We start from the raw sequence: 27,143 nt of genomic DNA on the forward strand, positions 1-27,143 counted from the left end.
GATCAGAGATGGTTTAGTGGAAGACCTGTGAGAAGCAAGTTGCATTAATCTAGACAAGAGGTGATGAGAGTGCGGATAAGGGTTTTTGTAGTATGCTCAGAAAGGAAAGGTTGGATTTTGGTGACATTATAGAGAAAGAAACGATAGACTTTAGTGGTCTATTGGATCTGTGCAAACAAAGAGAGGGAAGAGTCAAAGAAGACTCTGAGGTTGCGAGCTTACGAGACAGGAAGGATGAAAGTGTTATCCACAGAAATAGACATTGGGGGAAGAGAAGAGGTGGGTTTAGGTGGAAAGATAAGAAGCTCAGTCTTGGCCATGTTCAGTTTTAAATGGCGGTGTGACATCAAGGCAGCAATGTTGGACAGGCAGACCAAGACTTGGGCCTGGATTCCTGTAGAAATTTTTGGTGCAGAGAGGTAGATCTGGGAGTTGTCAGCATAAAGGTGATACTGAACCATGTGAAGAGATCACGGCACTGAGGGAATGAGTATAGGTGGAAAATAGAAGAGGTCCAAGACAGGTCTTGAGGTACACTGACTGATAGTAGGATAGTAGTGGAGGAGGATCCACCATTCCATACACTAAAAGTGTGATGGGAAAGATAAGAAGAAAACCAAGACAGAACAGAGCCCTGAAATCCAAGTGAGGACAGTGTATCAAGGAGTAGGTGGTGGTCAACAGTGTCAAAAGCAGCAGATAGATCAAGAAGGATAAGGATAGAATGGATCTGGCCAGGAACAGGCCCACTGGAGACTTTAGCAAGGGCAGTTTCTGTAGAATGAAGAGGGCAAACACCTGATTGAAGTAGGTCAGGAACAGCTTGAGATGAAAGAAAGTCAAGACAATGGCAGTGAACAGCACAGTCAAGTAGCTTGGATAAGAAAGGGAGGAGGGAAATGGAGCAATAGTTGGAAGGGCAGGTAGAATAACTCCATGCTGTTCCCTTACATCTGAACCATTGAAGTTTATACTTTCTCAGTAAATAAATGTAGATATTACTCTTAATGAAAAAATTGAGATGCCTATTATGTCAACATCTTCATACAAAGGCAAAGATATCCATTGCAGCAATTGTTAGCTTTCTCCCATGACTTAGTTTGAAATCTGCATAGCAGAGAAGTACTTGATAGCTCATAACTCATAATTTGTGCTAATTATGAAGAGTGAATACTTATGTATGATTTATTTATTGCTGTACTATTGTACAATTATGAATGTATCATGTCAACCACTTAGGTGTAAGCAGGGTATAAGTTTTAAAATAAATAAAATAAAGGCTAACTAATTTCCCTTAGACTTTCCCACTGATCAAATCTTGAAAGCAGGGGATGCTGCCCACAACAGAAATACTCATATTTGTGAAGATGTTGCAATGTTTTTAATTCTTACAAACCTATAAAACCTCTCAGGGAAAGCTGTAAACAATTTACAGTTAATGGCAAGGTACGAAAGGAGTAAACGGTACTTGTTTTGGGTAGAAGTGACCTGTTCCTGGAGGCAAAACGTGTACTGAAAATGATGTGCAAAACTGGTAAGTACCTCAAGGATTGGGTTAGACTGCAGCAGACGGTCCTTGATGGTTTCTACACGGTCACTGACAGGACAGGTCACAGCATAGTACTGTAGAATTTTTTTGGTGGCCTCAGTCTTGCCAGCACCACTCTCTCCCGATATCAAAATGCACTGATCTTTCCTCTCTGTGCGCAGGGAACGATACGAGTTGTCAGCAATGGCATAACTAAACAGTTAAAAAAAACATAAAGACAAATTAAGCCCATATACAAGAAAGAATTCATCGCTCCCGCTGGAATGACTTTAGCTTTTTGCCTGAGAAACAAGTCATCACTTCAGCAATCAATCATCCGTTCTGCTCAAGAGAAAGTCCCACAGCATGTCTGCCACATATACAAGCCAAGCCAACCTGAGTGGCAGTTCAAAACAGTTTGAAAACATTTAAGACTGAATTCCCAACTACAAAATGTTTAACAGGAGGCATCCTTCAAAAGTATAAAAGTACAATATGGTGAAATTTATAGTCATGCTTGTTAATTTCCTTTCCTTTAATTGGGCTATACTATTCCTTAACAAGAAGGTGTTATCCCTTCCTACCAGCAGAGAGAGTTAGATAAACTGATTTTTCCCAGTTACATCACTGGTATAACCTGCTGGTGAGTTATTAGATGTCTGAGAAAGGATAGGGTTATTAGATGTCTGAGAAAACCCGGACATGTGCCCGGATGGACTTTCCAAAACCCGGTAGTTTGTCCGGGTTTTGAAAAGCCCCAACCGCCAGCTTTGTCTGGAGAGCCTCTGAGCATGTGCTGATGATGTCACATGCTCCAAATGTGGCCTGAAGGTTGGAGAAGAATTACGAGGCTTTGTGGAGGTGGGGGCGTGGTTGGAGGTAGAACAAGGTAGGCTGGGGTGGAATTGGATGGGTCCATGTGTCCGGGTTTCTACATCAGAAAATCTGGTAACCCTCTAACCCTATCATAGGAAAGGTCCAGTATGCCTTTGTCAAAGCGGCAAAAAGGTCCCAGAAAGTACACCTATGCTCCATTAATCATTATAGCTTTAACAAATCACTTTTTGGGGTTTTTTTATTTTAATTTATTTATTTATTCAGTTTTCATAACATATCAAGTATCCACTTGTACAGAAAGATAAAATTAAACAGAAAAGGAAAAATACTTTCCTAATAATAAAAATTTAAGCAATATAATAGAAGTATAGTAGCTTAACTTTAACTCAAGTCCTCAAAACAGAATCCAAGGATTAGAATCAGCGAGCAATTAATACACAAATAAGAAAGAAGGAAAATCCATTAGTTAAGGAATGTAATGTAATGTAATGTAATTTATTTCTTATATACTGCTACATCCGTTAGGTTCTAAGCGGTTTGAAGAAAATATACATTAAGATTATAAATGAGAAGTAAGAAGGTACTTAAAAAATTCCCTTACTGTCCCGAAGGCTCACAATCTAACTAAAGTACCTGGAAATTAATAAAGAAGAGAAAATAAAGATGGTTGAAAAAAGAAAAATTCTATGTGAACTTATAGGATGGAAATTAAACTGACAGTGAAGAACTGTATGAAAAATACATATGGAATGCAGTTAGAGAGGGTAGGTTACAATCTATTTATGGTATTTGTTTAATTGGAAGGTGTTAAGGTGGGTAATTTGGGGGAAGGTTATCTGAAGGTAGGTGAATCTTCTGGAGGTATGTCAAACTTCAATAAGCACTCATATTGTCCCTGCTTTCAGTCGAACCTCAGACAAGAAGGTTGTCAGTTGGCTAGGGTAAAAAAAACAACATATTTTTGCATTTGATATTGTATCACACATTTACATGGGTGCACTTTTTTTTTGTTTTTAAAGCACTGGAGAGAAAGAAAGAGAACCATGGAATCCTGGTAGCCAAAGTCTTCAGAGGGAGTCTAAGGATGGTACAGCCCGACTAAAAGGAAAGGAAATTAAGATTCACAGGGCAGCCTGGGATTCCGGTGTTACTGCTATCCCTTTGATTGCTCCTCCAGGTGTGCTGTCTCTCTAAGGTTAGAAAAGCAGCTTCCGGTTTTGGTAGGTTTTCTTTTTTCACCGCTTAACTTCCTAGTGGTTAATGGAGTGGCCTGAGAACCTGGGGAACTGGTTCAATTCCTACTGCATCTCCTTGTAGTGCTAGGCAAGTCACTTAACTCTCCATTGTCCCAGGTACAAAATAAGCACCTGTATATAATAGGTAAATCCTTTTGATCGCAACTACAGAAAGGCGGTATATCAAGTCCCATCCCCTTTCCTATGTAGTGGGAAAGGCTAAACCCGGCAAATCCAGCCAATTTGTTTTCCTGGAGTTGTAGGAAAACCCAGGGGCATCACCCAAGAAGGTACAAGGGCAGCAGGGTGGGGGGATGGGGACCTGCACCCTTATAGCAGGGCCCCATAGGACCAAGTCGTAAGCCTCAACCAGTGGTCGCCTGATGATTCAACCCATGGATATAGAAAACTGGTAGCCAGTTGTTAGGCTTGACCATGCTTTGAGGCAAAGGCCTGTACTGCTGGGAAATAGGCCAGGGACCTTGAGCACTAATCTGAACAACCTACCCTCCGCTGGAGGTGGAGAAATACTAGAACTTTCCTACAAGCACCAGCAGGTCATATTGGCGATGTGCTTGGAAAGATCAGTTTCTCTACTTTCCTCTGCTGGTAGGAAGGGATAACACCTGCTTTTAAGGATGGCACAACTTAGACACTAACAGGCCAATTCTCAAAAACCTACTGCCAGTAAGGCCAGTTAGCATGGAAATAGCATACATATAAACCTGCGTGGAATGCTCAGAGGGCTTTAGCATGGAAAATACTGTTTGTGGCAGAGATGGCCACAAATTGTATTTAAATATAGTCAAGTGTATTGCTTTTATCAGTGGAAAAATAATGCCAGTTTGGAGCTGATAATGGAAGTTTTTAAGAAAAGAGTTCTTTTGATTTCCAGTTTAAAATCTGCTGGTTTTGGGGAGGGGGGAAGGGAGGGAGGGATTTTTTTGTACTGTTTGTAGCTGATATGATAAGCCTTGTTTCAAAGAACTGTGTTACAACATTGTGTTACAGTGCTTGGTGTGTTTGTATGGTTCTGAAAAATTTTTAAATAAAATAAAATTATTAAAAAAATAAAAAATCTGCTGGTTTTGGTTTCTTTTGGAAGCAGAACAAAGCCTGTGCAAATCTGTAAATACTAGTACCGAGAAAGAAATATGCGCGAGTCTGAGCAAACCCAAAAGTGAAAGCACACATCGGCATTTGTTTTCTGTGCTTAAATAAGCCTTCTAAGATTTTTAAAAAAATTGAAAAGCTTATATTTAAGAGCACAAAAAGAGTGGCGCCAATGTGTGCTGCACGGTCAGGTTTGACTGGGAAATGTGCCCGAGCTGCACTTATCGCAAAACTCTTTTGTGTATGCACTAAGCACATTCCTCCCCCTTGCTTTCACGTTTATAGTGTACATATAGGACTCCTTTTACGAAGGTGCGCTAGCTAGCGTTTTTAGTGCATGCACTGGATTAGTGCGCGCTAGCCGAAAAACTACCGCCTGCTGAAGAGGAGGCGGTAGCGGCTAGCGCGTGCTATTCCGCACGTTAGGGCCCGAACGCACCTTCGTAAAAGGAGCCCATAGTTTTAAATTTTTTTATTTTTTTTTTAAAGTATTGGAGAGTTTATTTTCTGTGCTATTCTAGCCTTATAGGATGTGCACTGTTAGCGTTGATTGTAGGAGTTCTAGGAATCAGCAAGTACTCGTAGTTTAAAATTCCTAATGTGCAAACATTCTACCCTTTTTCCTTGGCACTTAGGCCGCTTTTCTATACAAGGATACTTCCATATTTAAGCAGTTAATAAAACAGCAGGACTGGCTGAAAGCGCTATACAGAAAACTGGCGTTTAAAATATTATTCTATGTACAGTGGATCACCATCAGATGGAGCTCAGACCTAACCAAAACAGGCTATGGGATACAAATTCAGAAATTAATAACTACCAAAACTTGAAATGCAGTCAAATTCTTCAATAACTTGGAAGTCATCTAAATGTCTCAGGATTCCACCTACCCCAATTCCATCTATGTCCTGCCTCACTTCCCCCCTCACATGCACTTCAAAATCCAGCTTTTTCTTATCCCATACCTTATTAAGGCCTAACATCCACTATAAGGGAAATCTACTTTCATGCCTTAATGCATGATAAAGCAATTAACCAGGTCATCCAACAAGGGGCAGATGCTCTACTGCAAAATACTATCCCCCATGGCTTGCAATAATCAATGAGCGTTCAAATTATTGCCTTGTTAAAATTGTGGGAGTAATGGGCAGCTCATTGATACATAACCTTTCCTGTCAGTGCTCTGTAATATTTTTCTGTATTCAATCAAATGTACTCCACTTTTGTAGTTTATAAAATAATAAAATTTTTCCAAAAAAAAAAAACCCAACAAAACCACCCCAAAAACTGGTATTTAACTTTTTTGCGAGCCCATGGTTTTAACCCGCGGGTTTAAAACCACAGGCTTGCACTGCGGGAAGGGCAGGAGAGATTTGGGGCGAATTGGGGCGGCAGGCAGGAGATATTCGGAGTGAGAGCAGGGGGGCGAGTCAGGGTGGCAGGAGAGATTCGGGGCGAGAGCAGGAGATTCAGGGCAGGCAGGAGATTCTGGGTAGGCAGGAGAGAGCAGGAGATTCGGGGCTGAAAGCAGAGAAGCAGGGCAGAGAGCAGGGCGGCAGAAGGCAGGGCAGTCAGAAAGGACCTCAGCGACTGGTCCTCAGCAGTCGCTTATTTTTGGATCGGCTAGCCCAGTCGGTGTTGCTTTTTTATTTTAGTGAATCGCTTCCTGCCTGCATCTGAATGCCATTCCCCCTCATTTGCATGCACAGATTGGAGGATGATCGGGACAGAGGTTAGTGAATCGGGTCGGAGGGAAATCGGGTCGTAAAGGGGTCGTTAAGTGGTTAGAAGATAAATCGGTGGGCTTTGTGAATCTAGCCCTAAGAGACTACTAGCATGAGAACACATATGTGATTGTCATTTAGATGCAACAGCAATGTAGTCTAGAGCAGTGGATCTCAAACCTGTCCTGGGGGACTACCAATCAGTTGGGTTTTCAAACTATCCCAAATATACATAAGAGAGATTTGCATATAATGGAGGTTGCAGGCAGGAAAATCTCTCTCATACATACATATTCATTAGGGGTATCCTGAAGACCTGATTGGCCAGTGGTACAGATTTGAGAATCACTGCTCTAGAGTGCATGATCTACTTCAATTTGGAGAAGGGGGTGAGAGCTCTGTATACTGTATAACCAAACCAGTTCCAACCCATTTCTAAATAGGAGGGGGGGGAACTAACAACAACAAAAAAAGAATCACTAGCGGCTCTGTTTTCCAATCTGCAAGTGTTTATAGCATGGAATGGCTCAAATTCCACAATAATTGTTGAAAAGTAACTTAAAAGCTTTAATAAGCCCTTTCATAGAGCATGGGAAATGATTGAGAACATATGGCATGTGATATAAATATACACATTCCTCACCCACAGAGGTCATGGAATCCTAGCAACAGGGAAATACCAGAAAAATATTAGTCAGGAAAAAAAAAAGAAAGAAAGAAAATGTGCCAAATTGGCCAGAAAACTCCCTTGGACAGAATCAGCTGGTAAGTAGTGGTTAAAATGTAACATTCAGACCACTGAATACTAATTTTAGGGGGCAGAGCGTCTCTGTTCTATAAATCTTCATTGCAGATTCCAGGGTAGTGAAGAGTGCTTTTAGTTTTTACCACAGAATGCTAAGTTCATCTCTTTTCAGATGTATGCATCATAATTAAGGCCATATGGTTAGAAAAGAACTCTTTACAATGTGCCTTATTTGCTTAAGGAAAGTGTTGGCGCAAATGGAAACAGGAAAAAAAAAAAATCAATTAGCTCCTTATTTCCCTTTACTAACATTAGGGAGAAGAAAGAGAAAATACAGGCACAGGAGGGAGAACAGATAATACTTTACATATTTTCCACTGGACAAAGGTTGATAGACTCGGCAAACAGCCCATCTGAACTCCCCTCTCCCTTCCCATGAGACAATGTCACTCACAGGTGTGGTGAAACTTCATAGAAACTGACACCTCTGTATCGTTCCATGTGTGGTTTAGTATAGATTTCCAACTCTTTGTATGGATTTACGGATACCAGAACTGAACCAATGTATGTCTGAAGGAAAAACAAAGAAAAAGTTTTTAAAACACACATTACAGATATGAATTTGTGTTTATAGCTTAGAAGCATGGCAGCAGATAAAGGCCAAATGGCCCATCCACAGCATCCACTATCTCCTCCTCTCCCTAAGAGACTCCGGTTCTACTAATATCAAAGCCAAGATACCGATTATTTTAGTCAATATTTTATGCTATTTTCCTGCACAATTTCAATCAGCCATGTTAAATTGAGTGGAATTATTGATATCCAGGGATGTCATTTCCATCCTAGCTATGTCAAACAACATCAGAGGCACTGCACACATTGAGACTTACCTGTACAATTCTCCAAGTTATACAAATTCATTTAAAAATACAACACATGCACTTTGAAGTGCTAGCCTGAAAGAAGAGTTTATTGAAACTCTGCTCCCTTAGGAAGATGACGAAGACTAGAAATTCTGCACATTTTAAAACTGGAAATTAAAATATTGAAATTTTCACACACACTTCCATTCCAAATAATGCTCAAGGCAGCTTTGTTGTCTTAATAGTAATTCAAGTATAAGAAGTCCCTTCCCCAAAGAGCTTACAGTCTAAGTGAGATCTTTTAATAAAGTATAGAGTGCACTAATGGACATTAGAACGTGCTATATTCTGCGTGACCTATTAAATACCTACGGGCTATGTGGCGCTTCGTGCACAATAAAGTCTGTTAAAACCTGCTATGCTTTAGTAAGTGACTTGTCCAAGGTCACAAGGAGTGGCAGAAGTAGGATTTTAATTCTACTATTAATTATTTCTATAGCACTACCAGATGCACGCACTCTTAGGGCTCCTTTTATGAAGGCGCACTAGGGCCTTAACGCGCGGAATAGCACGCGCTAAATTGCCCCGCGTGCTAGCCGCTACCGCCTCCTTTTGAGCAGGCGGTACATTTTCGGCTAGCACGCGCTAATCCGGTGCGTGTGCTAAAACCTCTAGCGCACCTTCGTAAAAGGAGCCCTTAGTGCACTGTTCTAATCCCTAAGCCACTTCTAGCTTCACTTTTTGCTTCTTTCAAAATAAAACCAGAGATCTGGTAGTTCTCTGCGATATTGCATAAAGATGGGCGAAAAAACCCCCAAAATGACCCCAAAATATCCACAGAGAAGAAAATCCAGAAGAAACCAAAAAGTGCCAGGTTTTGAAAAGCCGTCCGGACCCCCGGACGTGTCCTCAAAAGGAGGACATGTTCGGGGAAATCCGGACGGCTGATAACCCTACCCAGCATCTACTCCCTCCCCCTCCTATAGCCAGCATCACCCTTTCCCCCTTATTATTCCACCACCCACCCAGTTGCCCAGTAGTTGCTCTTCCCTTCTTCGTCGTCCTTGTTCAATCCACCATCCTCTCTAGACTGGATTATTGCAACTCCATCTATTTAAGCCTAACTAAAAAAAAACTCCATAGACTTCAGCTAATCCAGAACGCCGCGGCCAAGCTTATTTTCGCTAAAGGCAAGTTCGACCACGTCTCCCCACTCCTGTCCAAACTTCACTGGCTCCCAGTTCACTCCAGAGTCCTCTTTAAATGTGCCTGTTTAGCCTTCAAGATCCTACATGGCATCCTCCCTCCCGTTATCCCACTCTTCTGGAATTCCTCTAACCCTAATTCCACTAGATCCTCCCAAAAACTGAAACTATCATTCCCCTCTGCAAAAGGTATATCCCGCGTAGGAAAACTAGGAACATCCCTCCCCTTTAGAACCACAGAACTCTGGAACAACCTCACATCCCCGCTCAGAATTTCAAGCTCCCTCCAATCCTTCCGCAAACACCTGAAAACTTGGCTCTTTTCAAAAATCTAACACCTCCCGCTTTTTGGTACCCTGTCCCTCTTTATCTTCCTAGCTCCTTTCCTATAACCCTTTATTGTAGCTCCTTTTCAATCTAACCCTGTAAACCGTGCCGAGCTCTACGCTTGTGGAGATGGCGCGGTATACAAACCTAAGGTTTAGTTTCCCTTCTAACCCCTCTGATACCCAGCTGCCCTGTATGTAGCATTCTCCACATTCTTAACCCTACCCTACATATATCACCCCCCTCAACCCTCCTACCTCCTTCCATGCCAGCCCAGAATTGAAGAATGAGTACTGAGCAGACCTTGGACACACAGGCCCAAGCTGAAGCACTGTTATATCCTACGCCCTCCCTCCAAAAGAAAGTCTGCCTCAGAAGGGGGTGGGACTTGGCAGCATTTTAGCACCTGCCTGTACCTGCAGGGCCCACAAAAAGCTCATTTTTCTTTAATTTAGGGTGGCAGTGGAGAAAGTAGAGGGGGTGGACGTAACAGGAAGGCTCTCATATATGCCAGAGCCACTCCATCACCTACCAAATTCTGTTGCCCTAGTCTACCTAGAGGCAGGGCTGCTTTTGCTCTGTATTTTATCATGAGCCTATTGGGAGTTGACTAAAAGACAGTCATATGATTCTTCCATGTCAGCTAGAGTGAACCTATAGCAACAAATAGGATATGCTCCAAAAGGTAATAATAGTTTATCATCAACTACCATACCATGCAGTTTCTTATATCCCGCAAATTATGGTTTACAATAAGATTCCTAAGATAGATATTGCGGTTTACAGGGAAGGGATAAAACGTGGACCTCACGGATCTAAACCCGTACGGCCTTAAAAATCTGAGGTCCGTGTCGGTCCGTATCCGTGGCGCTTGTAGTTTCTGTCGCTGCCAGACCTTGATGAGATTTTTGCACTGACGGATCCGTCTCAGCATAGGGAGGGAAAAGTGTTAGGATCCGTCAGCGCTAAAATCTCTTTGAGGTCTGTCAGCGACAGAAACTACAAGCGGCACGGACACCGGACCAACACGGACCTCAGCTTTTTAAGGCCGTACGGGTTTAGATCCGCAAGGTCCGTCAGGTCCGCGTTTTACCCCTTCCTCGGTTTACATGAGATTCGTGAAACCTTAGATTATTAGAAGTCATGAGAATTACAAAAAAGGGGAATTACAAAGAGAAGAGATATGTCTTTAAAATTTTCCTGAAATGGTAATAAGAAGGGAGCTAACACATACATAATGGTAAGCTGTTCCAAATTTTGAGACCCTGAAATTCAAAGATAAACTCGAATAATGCCTCCCAAAACAAGAACTAAATGATTAAAACCTCAATGAAGTGGGGATCAGAACTTTGACCTTCTGCTCTTTACTGTGGTCATTTGAGAGTCCATATGTCAGACTGGATTAGTTAATGCTGTTATTTGCCCCATTACATTTATAGGCTTGTATTTTGAATCTCTTACAAAACCTTACCCTACAGGTTCATGAATGCAAGGAGAAAAACAAGGAGTAACAAAGTTCTTTATGGCAGAACTTCCCAAACTGTGTGTCGGAACTCCAAATGAGATTAGGAAACCTACATTTGGGATCACAATCCGGCCAGGCATCTCATAGGATGTCACTGTTCTTCACCACTTGGGGGTCACATGCTGCCTATGGCCATGCAACTTGGGTTCGTGACTGCAGTAAACACTGATCTATAATCACTTGCCTACATTATGAGTCACCTGTTTTCACAAGATACAGAAATGGTAGAATATTCATTAGAAAAGAGAGCAAAGTACTTTGTAGAATTACACCCTTGTGTCATTTGCATATATATATATATATATATATACACACACACACACCATATTTTACTTATCATACTTATAAAGCTTCTGGCAATGACAACTTCTTTTGTGGCCTCTCTCATATGTGTAGTCTTGCAAATTACCCCTATGCGGAATTGATGAGCAAGCTATGCGTTTTCTTATCACTACTTACATAAATCAGATTTTCCTTGAATCGTTTGCGAAGGTTTTCGATAAAAGCTGCTTCACTAGTGAAGTTCTCAAGTAGGACAAAGTCTTGAACGCCTACTCGGTCCCGGGCTGTCAGTGCACTCTCCATTGTTAACCGTATCCCGTCGCTTCCCAGTGCCTGTGAGCAAGCAGAAGCACATGTACATGAGATTCACCACCAAGTCATGACCAGTCAAAGGAACAGATGCCGAAGATGAAGAACCCCCTGAAAAAAGCGGAAATGCTCGAGAGCAAACCATTTCTCGTTCAGTCTTATGCAGAAAGAAGCTATGTTTCAATAGTAAATTGTACTGTAGAGTATAATTATATCTTCTATAAACTACTATACAACTTTGATAGCATTCATTTATTTACAGAGTTTGATAAGACTGTGCCCAAAGCACTTTACAAAGCCAAATGACACAAAGAGTTACAGAAACTAAAGAAGATGGGCTCAAGAATATAATATATATTTTAAGCATAAAACAAATGGCTGTGGAAACCTCAGTGTTCAAAAGGTAATTTCCCTTTCCTGGGGAAGGGTATGAGTAAAAGGAGGCAGAGCAGAGAAGCTGCCTATTTCATTTGAGGGTTGCAGAGAAGATTCAAAGTAGATGCCAGAACACAATGGGATATTCTCTCGGCAGCACCTGCTTTCAGCGGATGGAAGCAGGCGTGGCTACTGCTTCAGTCGACTTCAGCAGCTGTCCTCATCAGGCTCAAGAGGACTGAAGCTGATTCCTGTCCCACAGAAGAATACAGGGAAGGGAGAGACACAAAAAAGGTTAAAAAATAAAAATGTTAGACAAAACATTTAAAAAATGGCAAAACAAGCAGGCAATAAACTAAAGACAAAAGCAAAAATGAAAAAAAAGACAGACAGACCAAGAGAACAAAACAAGTTGCAAAAATAGATTTAAAAAAAAAAAAATCTAAGGGGCCCTTTAACCAAGCTGTGGCCCCCTTTTACTAAGAAGCGGGAGCAAGTGCTGTGCGGTAAATGCTCGTTGGAGCATTTAATGCGTTGGCCCGCACTATCGGGCTTAGTAAAAGGGGGGCACTAATGCATACCTAACACAACAAAAATGGCCTAACATGGGGCAAACTAAAGCATTCTGCATTAGTTTTGCTATCTGCATGTCTAACCGCATAGCAATTCTATTTTTGGTTTTAGGTGGGGGTATGTCAGGTTTAGAGAATGGGCATGGATAGAATCAACTAGTACATGCACATTACCACCATGCTGATAAGGACTCCTCCGTTATGCCCATACTAAATGCTACCTAAATAGGATGCAGTACATACTCCCAGGGTAATTAAAATTTAAAAATAAAAAGATCATGCATGGTCATAAATGAAACAAATTGAAAAAAGCCCTTTTTGACAGCCATGCTAGAAAAGGGCTTAGTGTGTGGGCTGGAAAGACCTATGTAAGTGTACTCTACACCCGTGGAGGGGAATTTTTAAAAAAACCCATCCAAGTCCAACTTGGACGTTTCCAGCTGAATGTCTAAACTTGGAGGAACAAAAATAGCCATTTTTCAAATGGCAAACTGCTGGATGTCCAAATACAATTAAAAAAAAAAAAAAAATCATCTACTTAGATATCTTGGCCACCGGGTCGTCTAACTTTATACCCCATTTCCAATTAGAAAAACATCCATGTTGAAAATGTCCTAATCTTGACTATTTGGATGTGGGTGGGGTCAGCATAGTGATGGACTGGCCACATAGACATCCCAACAGAGCAACGGGACACCTTAGAGGGAACTGCTGTTAATTTCATATAAAGGGTGCCACAACCCCCTTATAATTTATGGTGAACCCCCCAACACCCCACCCCCAAACCTACTCTACCCTCCTGTGTTCCAAGTGTCAGGACCAAGAAAACGGCCCAACACTAGTCATAGAAACATAGAACATGATGGCAGAAAAGGGCCACGGCCCATCTAGTCTGCCCACACTATAATGGTTCACCCCCTAACTACCTCCATGAAGAGATCCCACATGCCAATCCCATCTTTTCTTAAAATCTGGCACACTGCTTGTCTCAATTACCTGTTGTGGAAGATTATTCCAGCAATTAACCACCCTTTCGGTGAAGAAATATTTTCTGGTGTCGCCATGAAATTTCCCACCCCTGATTTTCAACGGATGCCCTCTTGTCGTATGTAATTGCACTTGCTACAAGTTAGGGACATTCAGATCCCCAGAATCGACTGAACGTAAACTTTGAGACTGTGTATATAAGGCAATGCGATCAGTCAAATATTTCAGTGCCATTCCACGCACACTGAGATATGCTAACAACAACAGTTTGTGCCGTACCTTGAATTCTATTTTTAACCAATAGAGCTTAACATAGAAATCAGATACATGATCATATTTCCCAATTCCAAACAGAACTCAAATTATCGAGTTTTGAGTTATTTGTAATGCTTGAATTGCAGTTGTGGAAACTCCCAACATTACTAGGTTGCAATAATCCAGACTAGACAGAACAACTGTTTGGAGAACATATTTAAAATTGGCGCCTGATAAATATGATCTGAGATTACTCAATAATCTCAATTTAAAATAAATCTTCTTTACTATTGCATGTTTGTGAGGCTGAAAAGACAAGCATGAATCCAATATCACACCTAAATATTGGACTTCAGACAAGAAATGGATAGTTGTTCCCAAGACTTGCACCACATCAGGAATATTTGTTACTACATCTCTTGACAGAAACATTACCTTTGTCTTTGAGACACTTAGCATTAACTTGTTCCTATCCACCCACTTTTTATCTCATAGATCACCATTTCTAGCCTACCAATAGACTATATTAGCGATTCCCCAAATTAAAAAAAAAATTGAATATCATCCGCATACAGTCTTTAAGAAACTCCCAAATGCTCTAACACAGTGGAAGCATATATAGGTTGAACAAAGCAGCAGAAAGGGCTGATCCCTGGGGTGCTCCGGTTTTAACCACCCTCTGACCAGACAATTGCCCATTCACGAGCACTCCTTGCTTTCTACCCTGCAAGAATGACCTGAACCATTTAAGAACAACTCCTCCAAATCCACAGACATGAAGTCTATTAAGCAATATCGCATGGTCCTGTGAATCAATAAAGACCACAATATATTCTTTCCCACTATCAAATCTACATCTTAATTCATCCAAGAGAGACACCAAAAGGATTTCCATTCTATGATATTTGTGGAAGGCATATTGATTGATGTCAAGAATTTCACTTTCCTCCATATCCTTCTCCATTTGCAAATAATCCATCTTCGCCATAATTTTAGATAGAACCGGCAAAGCTGCCACCAGATGGAAGTTCTGTATCGCTGCTATACCTACTTTCCTATCCTTTATCATTGGTCAAATAGTAGCAATTTTTAGTCTATCAGGTACCATTCCATCCTGCAGGATAAGATTCATCATCTGCATAATAACCGGACAAATTCTCCTATCCAATTCCTGCAATATTATGGGTGAACACAGATTCCCAGTTGCAACTCTTGACCAATTCCTCTTTGATGGAAGTGGCTACTATTATTTTTTCTGAGATTTCTAGTGTGAAGAGAGCTCTGAGTTTTCATATTCAAATGTATAATCACAAAGAGGTCAAGGTCGTTGCTTTGGATATTATCTATTGTGAGAGCTTAATATTTATCTCTGTCAAAGCCATCAGATGGAGATAGCCCAAATGTAGCACCTGAAATGGGATTTAATTTAACTGAGTTTTTGGAGTCATCTTTGGACATAGAGATTCAAAGAACTACTTTATTTGTGACCTTTGCTTTAGAACTGGACAGGAATGCTGTTCTCAAATTGTTTCTTCGTTATATGAATCAAATGTTTTTGGGTTCCAAAGTTAGAATATTTCCTGATATTTCTAGGTGTACCCAGAAACAACGTCAGAAGTTTCTGGCATTGCGCCCTAAGATGCAGGTTCAAGGAATGTCTTTTTTGTTATTTCCTTGGGGGTTTTTTGTGTTTAAATTTTTTTATTCGTTTTCAACTGCAAAATTTACAGAAAATCCAAATAAGACATCCTTAATAATAAAAATTAGAATACAGTGCTTAACTACGCCCCTTCCATCCCAATTCAAAGAAAGAACATAATCATCTCTCACGCATTTATCCAGGTATATAATAAAGAGATAAGTTAGCCATTCAACAATCTGCTGCGAGCATATGGTGTCAAAGTTTGCCAAAAAGGCTCCCAAATTAAACAATAAAGCCGTCCCTGAGGAGAGTCAATATCCGCAAAGCCACGGCGCTCCAAAGCAGCTTGTCCAATCATGAGGGAGCGCCAACGAGAATAAGAAGGTGACTCTGCGGATATCCATACAGACAGTATCATTTTCATGCCCAGAAGAACTGTGTGTGATTTCCTTGTTTATGTTGTAATATTTTTAGGGCAAATTTTAGGGAAAACTGCTTGAGCACCTGAATAAATGAGCTCTCTTGGGAGAACGGTATAGAAAATTGAATAAATAAAAATAAAAAAACCCTAAACATCTATTGGATTTTATGGTTTCTAAAGAAGAACTTAAGTGATTGTATGATTGTCTCTACATAGGGTATGCTGAGACATTTTCCCTGATTAGGCTTTCTGCTCCTTAAAAAAAATCTTTTTAATTTCCTTTTACGTTTTCTTTCTCTTGATTTCAATTTCCTTTGATATGTGGCGTGTGTGGCGCAGTGGTTGGATCTACAGCCTCAGCACCCTGGGGTTGTGGGTTCAAACCCCGCACTGCTCCTTGTGACCCTGGGCAAGTCACTTCATCCTCCATAGCCCCAGGTACGTTAGATAGATTGTGAGCCCACCGGGACAGAGAGGGAAAATGCTTGAGTACCTGATTGTAAAAACCGCTTAGATAACCTTGATAGGCGGTATATAAAATCCTAATAAACTTGAAACTTGGACGACTGTGAATATTATTTTTCCTTTACTAAATTATTGTTACCAATTTTCCTTATGTCTAAGAATTACTTTGCGATGTGATTATATAAATGTAATACTTGAAAAACAAAAAAGAAAGATGCTTGCCTCATAATTATATTTTTGGACTGGTAGTTTCTTCTGGTCTTACTGATCAATCGAAACTTGCCTCTAACTTGGGACATCTTTACCATTTATTCACAACTGCTGTGGGTGGGGGGGGGGCATTTTAATTCTCATTCCTCCCATGTACTTCAGTCTTTATTTACAATGTCCAATGTGCCGCGGACAAGAGGACATGGGCTGAAGCTAAGGGGGGACAAGTTCAAGACAAATATCAGGAAGTTCTGCTTCACGAAACGAGTGGTGGACACCTGGAATGCTCTCCCAAAAGAGGTAATTGCAGAATCCACCATTCTAGGATTTAAGGGTAAGTTAGATGTACATCTCCTTATGCATGAAGTGACATGGGTAGGGGTAGGCCAGATGCACTTCTCTTTACGAGAAGCTTGGAGCGATATGGGGACCAAAACTATGCCAGGGTACACCTGACGGGGCCTCCACGTGTGCTGATCGCCAGACATGATGGACCTAGGGTCTGTTCCGGAGATGGCGCTTCTTATGTTCTTATGTATCAACAGTATTCAGGGGCCACAAACCAGAGGCTCTCAATCTTGGCCACTAAGCATCACTACTATGCAATAGCTGACACTCCATCCCACCAGGAACTGTACATACGGCCTCCACAGAATTCCCAGCTAGCCCAAGCAGTACAAGCCAGATCTATAGCTTGAAAGCACTGCCACTGAGTTACCCCTTATGTACTTTTCTAGTGCAAAGCCTGCACCAGTCTAATAGCTTCCTCCAGATTGTCTCTACTTGTTTTTCCATCTGCACTTCCTGTGTTTTTCTTATATATTGCAGGCATTGTTTCCAGGGAAGGGAGCATGATCTTTCTTAAAACTTGCTTATTAAAGGAATGATCTGACAATCTGTCCCATAGTAGCTACAAAGAAACAATTAGAAAAGTTGGAAAGGATATATATTCTGTACACAGTAAAGCTAAGGGAAACATTAGAAGTGATTAGGTCCAGCAATGGGGAGGGGGTGGGAGAATGTAACAAGGGCAGTTGCACTGGGCTTCAACCCTGCCCTAAACTGAAGACATAGCTTACCAATAGCCTTAGGCCCCTCTCTAATTTCTAAAATCAGCCTGAGGAATGATAGTAATTTGAGAGAACCCTTCTAGAAACTATGATGTTGCCTTGAAATACAACAGGGCTCATGCTAAGGACATGACCTCTCAGGCTTTTTTGCTGTGAGCACAGGCCCTAACCCAAGTTATTTCTTCTACAGCTCTAATAAAATATAATTTTTACACACATGGAAAAACTGATTTGAATTGTCCAGTTTTTTTGCAGCTACTTTTCTGTACAAGCATATTTACTGAGTAATAATGTAAAACTTATATATATCCTATATAATAAAACCCTAGCCACGCATGCGCACTCCTACCTGCGTGTTCTGTTTTCCCTGATCCATGAGATGTAAGTCTGTGGCAGCAGGAGTGCGCATGCGCAAGTCCCCAGCCTTACAGCACCTAACTACACTCGCAGCAGGACTGGCCGCCAGTGCTGGACTCCCTGCTCTCTCGCGGTCTGACCCTCCCATCATTTCCCGATGTCTGACCAGCCCCCCCCTTCCCTTCCCGCGGTCCAGACTCCAAATCTGTCTGCAACACTCTACACACGCTGCTTCGGGGCCTTCTACTGCCCTGATTTGCTCTGCCGCATCTCTGATGATGTCATCAGGGACGTGCCAGAGTAAATCAGGACAGTAGAAGGCCACGAAGCAGCGTGTGTAGAGTGTTGCAGATGCTACTAGTGTCAGCAGGTTTGTCGGGACCGCGGGAAGGGAAGGGGGGGGCAAGGGACTAAGGGAGCCAGACAGACTTCTAGCACCCGTTAATGTAACGGGCTAAAATACTAGTATAAAGATAGATAGAATAAATCACCATCACTGAAAACCTCCACACTGCAGTCTATTTCATTACCTGACCACTATTGATAAAAACAATTTGGTCACTTTCCTTTGAATAGAATCAAGTCTTTATGTCCTTGGCAAGATATAGCCTCCATAATTGAACACAATACTCCAAGTGCAATCTTACCAATGGCTCATACAGGGGCATTATCACCTTTTTCTCTGCTGGATTATGCCAGCCTCTATGAAGTCAAGAATCCTTCTGGCTTTGTACACCACCTTAGTCACATTGTTTTGCCATCTTGAAATTTCCCACAATTTCAGTACTGAGCAAAGCATTTTGATGTAGGTGATCCTTTTTAGTTGGACTAACTTAATAAACTTTGAGAGCTAAGGTCCCTTGAATAAGATCAATGATCCATCATAAGAACATAAGAATTGCAGCTGCTGGGTCAGACCAGAGGTCCATCGTGCCCAGCAGTCCGCTCCCACGGTGGCCCTTAGGTCAAAGACCAGGGCCCTATTTGAGTTTAGCCTTACTTGCGTTATGTTCTGTTCCAGTAGGAACTTATCCAACCTTGTCTTGAATCCCTGAAGGGTATTTCCTCTATAACAGCCTCCAGAAGAGCGTTCCAGATTTCTACCACTCTGGGTGAAGAAGAACTTCCTTACGTTTGTACGGAATCTATCCCCTTTTAACTTTAGAGAGTGCCCTCTCATTCTTCCTACCTTGAAGAGGGTGAACAATCTGTCTTTATCTACTTTGTCTTGAGTCCCTGGAGGGTGTTTTCTCTTATAACAGACTCCGGAAAAGCGTTCCAGATTTCTACCACTCTCTGGGTGAAGAACTTCCTTACGTTTGTACGGAATCTATTCCCTTTTAACTTTAGCGAGTGCCCTCTCATTTTCTTCACCTTGGAGAGGGTGAACAATCTCTCTACTAAGTCAATTCCCTTCAATATCTTGAATGTTTCGATCGTGTCCCCTCTCAGTCACAGTTGTACTACATTTACGCCCTCCTTTACTAACACGTAACGTGTGTTTTAGCGCAGGCAGTGGGGGTAACTTCTCCGATGCGCATAAGAATTCCATGAGCGTCTGAGCAGTTACCACCGCTGCAGGCGCTAAAACCCACGATATGCATTAGTAAAGGAGGAGGTTAAATAGTACAAAGTCAGAGATGAGAAACCTAAGGTCGTCATTAAATCCTTTTATGTTTGATCATCTAATTTAAATTGTTTCCCTGTAGTATTTCTCCAGAAATGACTTTTTAAATAATCTGATTGCTGAGGTAGTGATCTTTCTTGGAGAAATGTTCACCTGCTGAGGTATCATCATTTTCCTCTGTAATATATTATTTTCTGTCTGTTGCCACCAATTAACTCTGCTGAAAATTTATTAGATTCAAACACACAAAAAAGTATGATGTTAGCCATTGATTTTGGCATTCCTGTTGAATTTGACTCTTACTAAGCAACAGTCTTAGGACTTGATGTTAATAAAATACTTTTAAATGTTACAGAACACAGATTTGTATGTATTTGGTCTAGGAATGCAATTGGGACACTTCCAAAACACACACATTGCTTCAATATGAGCCTAATGGCTGGGCCTTTGTACAACCCGACCTCTGATCTCTCTCCCTTCTGGGCTGTGTCAGATTCCTCAAGCTTTTCCAGCATGTGACAAACTTGGTCTCTCTTTGGAAATGCACATATCACATCGAAAACTAGGCAAAAGAGTAGAGAGGTTTTTGTCAAGCTACACAAATCTTTACTAAACTTAAGTCCACAAAAATAAAATTTAAGAAGTTTACAATTCATAAGCAGATCCTCTTCATCTTTCAGGCACCATTTCAAGACAGAAACCAGAGGCTAATATTTTTTTTTAATGCTATTGTGCAAACTAACGTGAATAAGTGCAAAGTGATGCATGTCGGTAACAAAAATCTCATACATGAATAAAGTACGTCCGGGGCGGTACTTGGAGAGACCTCCCAGGAAAGAGACTTGAGAGTTCTGATCGACAAGTCGATGAAGCCGTTTGCATAATGCGCTGTGGCAGCAAAAAGGGCAAACACAATGCTAGGAATGATAAAGAAGGGGATCACGAACAGATCGGAGAAGGTTATCATGCCGTTGTACTGGGCCATGGTGCGTCCTCACCTGGAGTATTGTGTCCAGCACTGGTCGCCGTACATGAAAAAAGACACGGTACTACTCAAAAGGGTCCGGAGAAGAGCGACTAAAATGGTTAAGGGGCTGGAGGAATTGCCATACAGTGAGAGATTAGAGAAACTGGGCCTCTTCTCCCTTAAAAAGAGGAGACAGAGAGGAGACATGATCGAAACATTCAAAATACTGAAGGGAATAGACTTAATAGATAAAGACAGACTGTTCACACTCTCCAAGGTAGGGAGAACGAGAGGGCACTCTCTAAAGTTAAAAGGGGATAGATTCTGTACAAACTTAAGGAAGTTCTTCTTCACACAGAGAGTGGTGGAGAGCTGGAACGCTCTTCCGGAGTCTGTTGTAGGGGAAAACACCCTCCAGGATTTCAAGACTAAGCTGGATAAGTTCCTGCTAAACTGGGACGTACACAGGTGAGGCTGGACTCATTTTAGAGCACTGGTCTTTGACCCAGGGGCCACCGTGTGAGCGGACTGCTGGGCACAATGGACCACTAGTCTGGCCCAGCAGCGGCAATTCTTATGTTCTTATGAAGAAAATATAGCTTCATGAAAGATGTGCGTTGAACCTCATTTGCCATGTCGCTGCCCATTTCTCAAGCTTGATTGTGTCACTTTGTAGATCTTCACAATCCCCCTGGGTCTTCACTACTCTGAATAACTTTGTATCGTCTACAAACTTAATCACCTCACTCGTTGTACCAATGTCCAGATCGTTTATAAAGATGTTGAAGAGCATGGGTCCAAGCACTGAGCCCTGCGGCACCTCGCTGGTGACACTCTTCCAGTCCGAGTATTGTCCATTTACCCCCACTCTGTTTCCTATGCTCCAGCCAGTTTTTAATCCACGTATTTCACCCTCGATTCCATGGCTCACAATTTTTTGAAGTAGTCGTTCATGCGGAACCTTGTCGAATGCCTTCTGAAAATCCAGATATACAATGTTGACGGGGTCGCCCTTGTCTATTCACCTGTTTATTCCCTCAAAGAAGTGTAGCATGTTCGTCAGGCAAGATCTGCCTTTGCTGAAACTGTGCTGGCTGGTCTTCATTAAACCATGTTTGTCAAGGTGATCAATGAAGCGGTCCTTTATCGGCGCCTCTACCATCTTGTTCTCATTATGATCTTTAACTAAATATCTACATTTCCTCCTAGTTATTACTATGATTTGTTAAAACAACAGTTTTTTATTCTAGAAAATAAGTAGTTTGAAAAGATTGCTTCAGTGATGTTCAGGACAGCTCGGAGTTGGAAAAACATATGTGCATGACAGAAGAGAGGGACTTGGGTGTGATTGCATGTGATGATCTTAAGGTGGCCAAACAGGTTGAAAAAGTGACGGTGAAAGCTAGAAGGATGCTAGGGTGCATAGGAAGAGGTATGGCCAGTAGGAAAAAGGAGGTATTGATGCCCCTGTATAAGACTCTGCTGAGACCTCATTTAGAATACTGTGTAAAATTCTGGAGACTGCACTTCAAAAAGATATAAAAAAGGATGGAGTCGGTCCAGAGGAAGGCTACTAAAATGGTACGTGGTCTTCATCATAAGGCGTATGGGGACAGACTTAAAGATCTCACTATGTATACTTTGGAGGAAAGGTGGGAAAGGAGAGATATGATAGAGATGTTTAAATACCTATATAGCACAAGTAAAAACCCTAAGTGGATAATAGCCAATAATATCCAAAATATCATAAGAATAATCCAAAATTGGCTCATACACCTAATCCCTGGGGAAAAAAAAGTCTAAGGAAATGGGGCAAAACTACAAATGAATGAGATGAATAAATGAATAAATAAATAAATAATGGACATCAGTATGAGCCCTTCATAACTAAATGAACATAGACCTCTGGCTCAGGCAATATCTCAAAAGGTGACCAGCACCAGACCGAAGTCTAAATGAGAGTAGCCTCATACATCATGTAGTCCATATATACCAAAAAGATATGTGTAAAATTTCACACACTCCCAAAACCAAATAGACTTTTTAACACCAGGGAAAAGGGGTTAAATGGACAACACATATACACTATCCCTGAAAGCACACCATGTGGACAAAAACTTTGCTAATACATACAACAATAAATATAATAAATACTATAAATATACATATAAAATATATAACAGTGTCTGTGTGTGAATGTGCAAGTAAGAAGAATAAATGAATAAATATCTAATAAATAATTCTCAAAAAAAGAAAAAATACCTAATAAATAATTCTCAAAAAAAGAAAAAATACCTATATGGCATAAATGCACGAGTCGAGTCTCTTGCATTTGAAAGGAAACTCTGGAATGAGAGGGCATAGGATGAAGTTAAGAGGCGATAGGCTCAGGAGTAATCTAAGGAAATAATTTTTACAGAAAGGGTGGTAGAAGCATGAAACAGTCTCCTGGAAGAGGTGGTGGAGACAGAGACTGTGTCTCAATTCAAGAAAGTGTAAGTTAGGCCCTTCCTCTCTTAGAGAGAGGAAGGGATAATGGTTACTGTGGATGAGCAGATCGGATGGGCCATTTGGCCTTTATCTGCCAACATGTTTCTATGATAATAACACACTCTTGAAAACCAGTGTGTTATGACAGACTAATATCTCATCAGATCAAGATGTGCTACAAAAAGTCAACACTACCTATTTTCAGATCCAGATCAGCACTTGGACTATGTTCTGAGCAACCAGTCACAAGCATTTAAAGCTCTATTTTCACTACTTGCGGAGCCAGACGTGCATCCCCTCTCTGCTACAACAAGAGCTGTAGAAATTAGCCAACAGCATGCAAGGCATTGATAGTCAAAACCAGTATTATTTCTTCTTTAGACTTCTTCTTTGAATCCTTCCAACCTCCACTTTATCCTCAGGCTAAGCAAGATGGGGAAAATGTGTATTGAACATTGGGGACATTGCAAACAGCAGCTGTGGAGAAATTCTGGCAACAACCTCTGGCAGTCAAGGAAAATTAACTGAACCACATCTTCTCCCTTCTTTTACCTTGTATATAAAAGAAGCTGGTCCACTGTGGCAGGGTCATGCGCATCTCTGCCACCTCTTCCTCTGTTTTAACATTTGGAAGAGAACTGTAGGGGGTGTTTAGCCTTTCCTTAGCTCTTCTTTTAGCCATATAAGTCCATTCTATGTCCATGCTGTCTGCTCTACAGTGGGTAGTATACCACACATTTTATTACTGCAGGTAAGCCCTGGATTTAAAAAAGTTGGGGTTCACTAATTTAAGTACCTACAATATAACTAGTGAGCCTGCAAGACATACCGAGCTATATTACATAGAAACATGATGGCAGATAAAGGCCAAATGGCCCATCTAGTCTGCCAATCCGCAGCATCCACTATCTCCTCATCTTCCTAACAGAGCCCAAGTGCCTGTTCCACGCTTTCTTAAATTCAGACACAGTCTTGGTCTCCATCACTTCTACTGGGAGACTATTCAATGCATCTACCACCCTGCTTTTCTATAAGAATTCTTAATTACTTCAGAAAGATGAGCATCATGTCGTCTTCTTGGAAGAAATCCAAAAACTGAGAAAAATCAAAATTTTTCAAAGGCAGCTGACCTTCTGGTGTTACAAGCTGAGAAGAGATAATATGCCTGGGTAGAAAGTTCAAGGTCAAGAAAATGGATTAGCTCTCTTTGGAGAAATGTTAACAATTTTCCAAAGATAAGACTTAAACATTTCTAGAGCAGATATCTTTGATCCTTGAAGGAAAGTTAATAAATTGCAAAATATTTCTTCTAGACATTCTGGAGGGCCTCTAATTTTTCACATGACGAAATTATCTTTAATTAGCAAGCTGCTGAGTATTTGCAAAGCAGATACTTGACATTCCAAAACTTTAAAGTCAGTCATACAATCAGAAACTACTATTCCCAATTGGACAATTGCCAGTCTGATTTGCAGATGACTTCTTGGTTAATAAAATCATAAGAAAATAAGAATAGCCTTACTAGGTCAGACCAATGGTCCATCTAGCCCAGTAGCCTGTCTTCACAGCGGCCAATCCAAGTCACAAATATCGGCAATAACCCAAATACAGTGGTAGCAACAGTCCCCCCTGTCCGTCTTAATAGCACACTATGGACATTTCCTCCAGGAACTTGTCCAAACCTCTTTTAAAACCAGCTATGTTAACTACTCTTTATTACATCCAAGAATTTAACTAATATTTCCTCCTATTGGTTTTAAAAGTACCATATTTCCCTGTAACTTGATCGAGTGTCCCCTACTTTTTTGATAGAGTAAAAAAAATTGATCCACTTATACCCGTTCTAGACCACTCAGGATTTTGTAGACTTCAATTATATCTCCCCTTAGCCATCTTTTTTCCAAGCTGAAGAGCCCTAACCTTTTTAGTCTTTCTGAGAGGAGTTCCATCTCTTTTATCATCTGGTTGGCTCTTCTTTGAACCTTTTATAATTCCACTATGTCTTTTTTTTGAGAGAAGACAACCAAAATTGAACACAATACTCAAGGAGAGGTCACACCATGGAGTGATACAGAGGCATTATAACATTCTTAGTCTTGTTTACCATCCCTTTTCTAATAATTCCTAGCATCTTGTTTGCTTTTTTGGCTGCTGCCGCACATTGGACACTACAACCTTGATAGCAGCATGGTGTTATTTTGAGGCAGGAAGAAGCAGAGTATGTTCGAGCTCTTTTTGACTTTATTGGCAATGACAATGAAGATTTACCATTTAAGAAGGGCGACATCTTAAGGATCCAGGATAAACTTGAGGAGAAATGATGGCATGAAGAGGACAGTGAAGGAGAGGGACGATACCTGCGCCTTATGTCAAGAAATTCAGACCCGACTCTGCATCAGTATCATCTCTGATTGGAGGTAACCAGGAAAATTTCCACCTCCATACACTGGGTGGGTGGGCAGGAGCTAGAGCCCTATTCCCAGTTCAGTGTCAACCCTCCACTCCCTAACCTCCAGAATGGGCCTATCTATACTATGGCTTTGGAGGTCGGTGAACTAGTAAAAGTGAGGAAGATCAATGTGAGTGGTCAATGGGAGGGAGAATGTAATGGTAAATGTGGTCACTTTCCATTTACACATGTTCGTCTGCTGGATCAGCAATTTGAATGAAAAGCTCAGCATAGCTGTACCAGCTAGCTATTTAGTAGTGAAAGTAAAGCTATACATTTTTAGAACACTGCAATGATTGGGTGGTGAGGCAGAACAAATTGCCTTCATGTCTCTGAGCAGAGTTCTATTGAATACCACATGAACAACACAGTTATATCATTGTAATTGTAATTTTGATAAGTAGTGACTTTTCTATTTGTGCATTGATTTTTTAGTCACTCCCCTTCAAGTTATTTTTGCTTGAACTGATTGCCCCGTTCTATTTATCTTGACTGAGTGTTGGTTAACAGCTTTCCTTGAGGATGAGAACTTAACCTCTTTCTCCAACTGCCATTTAGACTGTTTCCTACAGATATCAAGTGCAGTGTAGGTTATTTGCCACCTCCTATTCCTGTGCTTGAACTTCGCCATTCTTTTCCAAGGTTCTGAAGGTTCAGGGTACAAACTTACATCTCCTCTGAAGAAGTCAAATGAATAGATCGTTTCAGTTGTGCAATTCTGCTTTGCTGTCCACGTGCAGAATGCTGTGTATTTGCTTGTATCGGTCTTTTGTTAAAAGGGGGTGGAGAGAAGCAGCCTTTTTTTGTTGTTGTCATTTCCTCTTTTGTGTAAGAAAATTCCTGCACCAGGCAGTGATAGAGACAGAAGCTCTGTACATCTGCTTTTGCCATCTTTTTCTCTGCCTGTTCATCACACTATAATTACTTCCTTCAAAGTCCAAGAACTGCTTTCAGTATAGCAACTCATATGTGATACTAATCTGAATGTGTTTTATTGAATATTTGCGTTTATTTTTGATTGACAAACATGAGGTTTGATTATATTTCAAAATGTGATGCTTTTCAAAATACAGTGGTACCTTAGATTACGAGCATAATCCGTTCCAGGAGCATGCTCATAATCCAAAATGCTAGTTTATCAAAACAAAGTTCCCCATAGAAAATAGTGGCAAAAGCAATGATTCGTTCTAGAACCCAGGGTCTATACCTGCTGGGTGCCGGGTGCTGCAGCGCTGTCTCCTCTGTCTGCCTCCTCCGTCGGTCATCTGAAGAAGAACCCCACAGTGCCGCTTGGGGGGGGAGGGATGCCAGCCGCCGGAGAACCCTGCAGTGCTGCTTCAGAGGGATGCCTCCTCCATCCGCCGGCCAGCCCTCCATGTCAGATGCCCCCCGCATGCTGAAGAGCCCACACCCAAGCACCACTCCACCCGCACGCCGCACATGACATGCACAACGCCGATGATTGACGCTGGGTGTGTCACTCTCAACGCGCAGGCGGAACAGCACCCGGCCGCGCAGGCCCAGACAGAAGTCCTCCAACCTGCGGAAGGCACCCGATGTAGA

General features: G+C 41.4%; 1 protein-coding gene and 1 pseudogene across 3 annotated transcripts in view; one reads left to right on the forward strand and one right to left on the reverse strand.

Moving 5' to 3' along the window:
• MYO1C (myosin IC) overlaps positions 1–27,143 on the reverse strand; it is a 179,828-nt gene that overhangs the window by 73,090 nt on the left and 79,595 nt on the right. For all 3 annotated transcript variants that reach the window (XM_033921402.1, XM_033921404.1, XM_033921403.1), the window contains exons 2-4: positions 11,562–11,717; positions 7,637–7,752; positions 1,543–1,741 (exon numbers count right to left, since the gene is read on the reverse strand). In XM_033921402.1, coding sequence (XP_033777293.1) covers positions 1,543–1,741; positions 7,637–7,752; positions 11,562–11,717 — 471 coding nt within the window. The remainder of the gene's footprint in view (positions 1–1,542; positions 1,742–7,636; positions 7,753–11,561; positions 11,718–27,143) is intronic.
• LOC117348951 lies at positions 11,820–25,800 on the forward strand (annotated as a pseudogene).

This window comes from Geotrypetes seraphini, chromosome 15 (assembly GCF_902459505.1).
Source record: "Geotrypetes seraphini chromosome 15, aGeoSer1.1, whole genome shotgun sequence".
Lineage (NCBI taxonomy): Eukaryota > Metazoa > Chordata > Amphibia > Gymnophiona > Dermophiidae > Geotrypetes > Geotrypetes seraphini.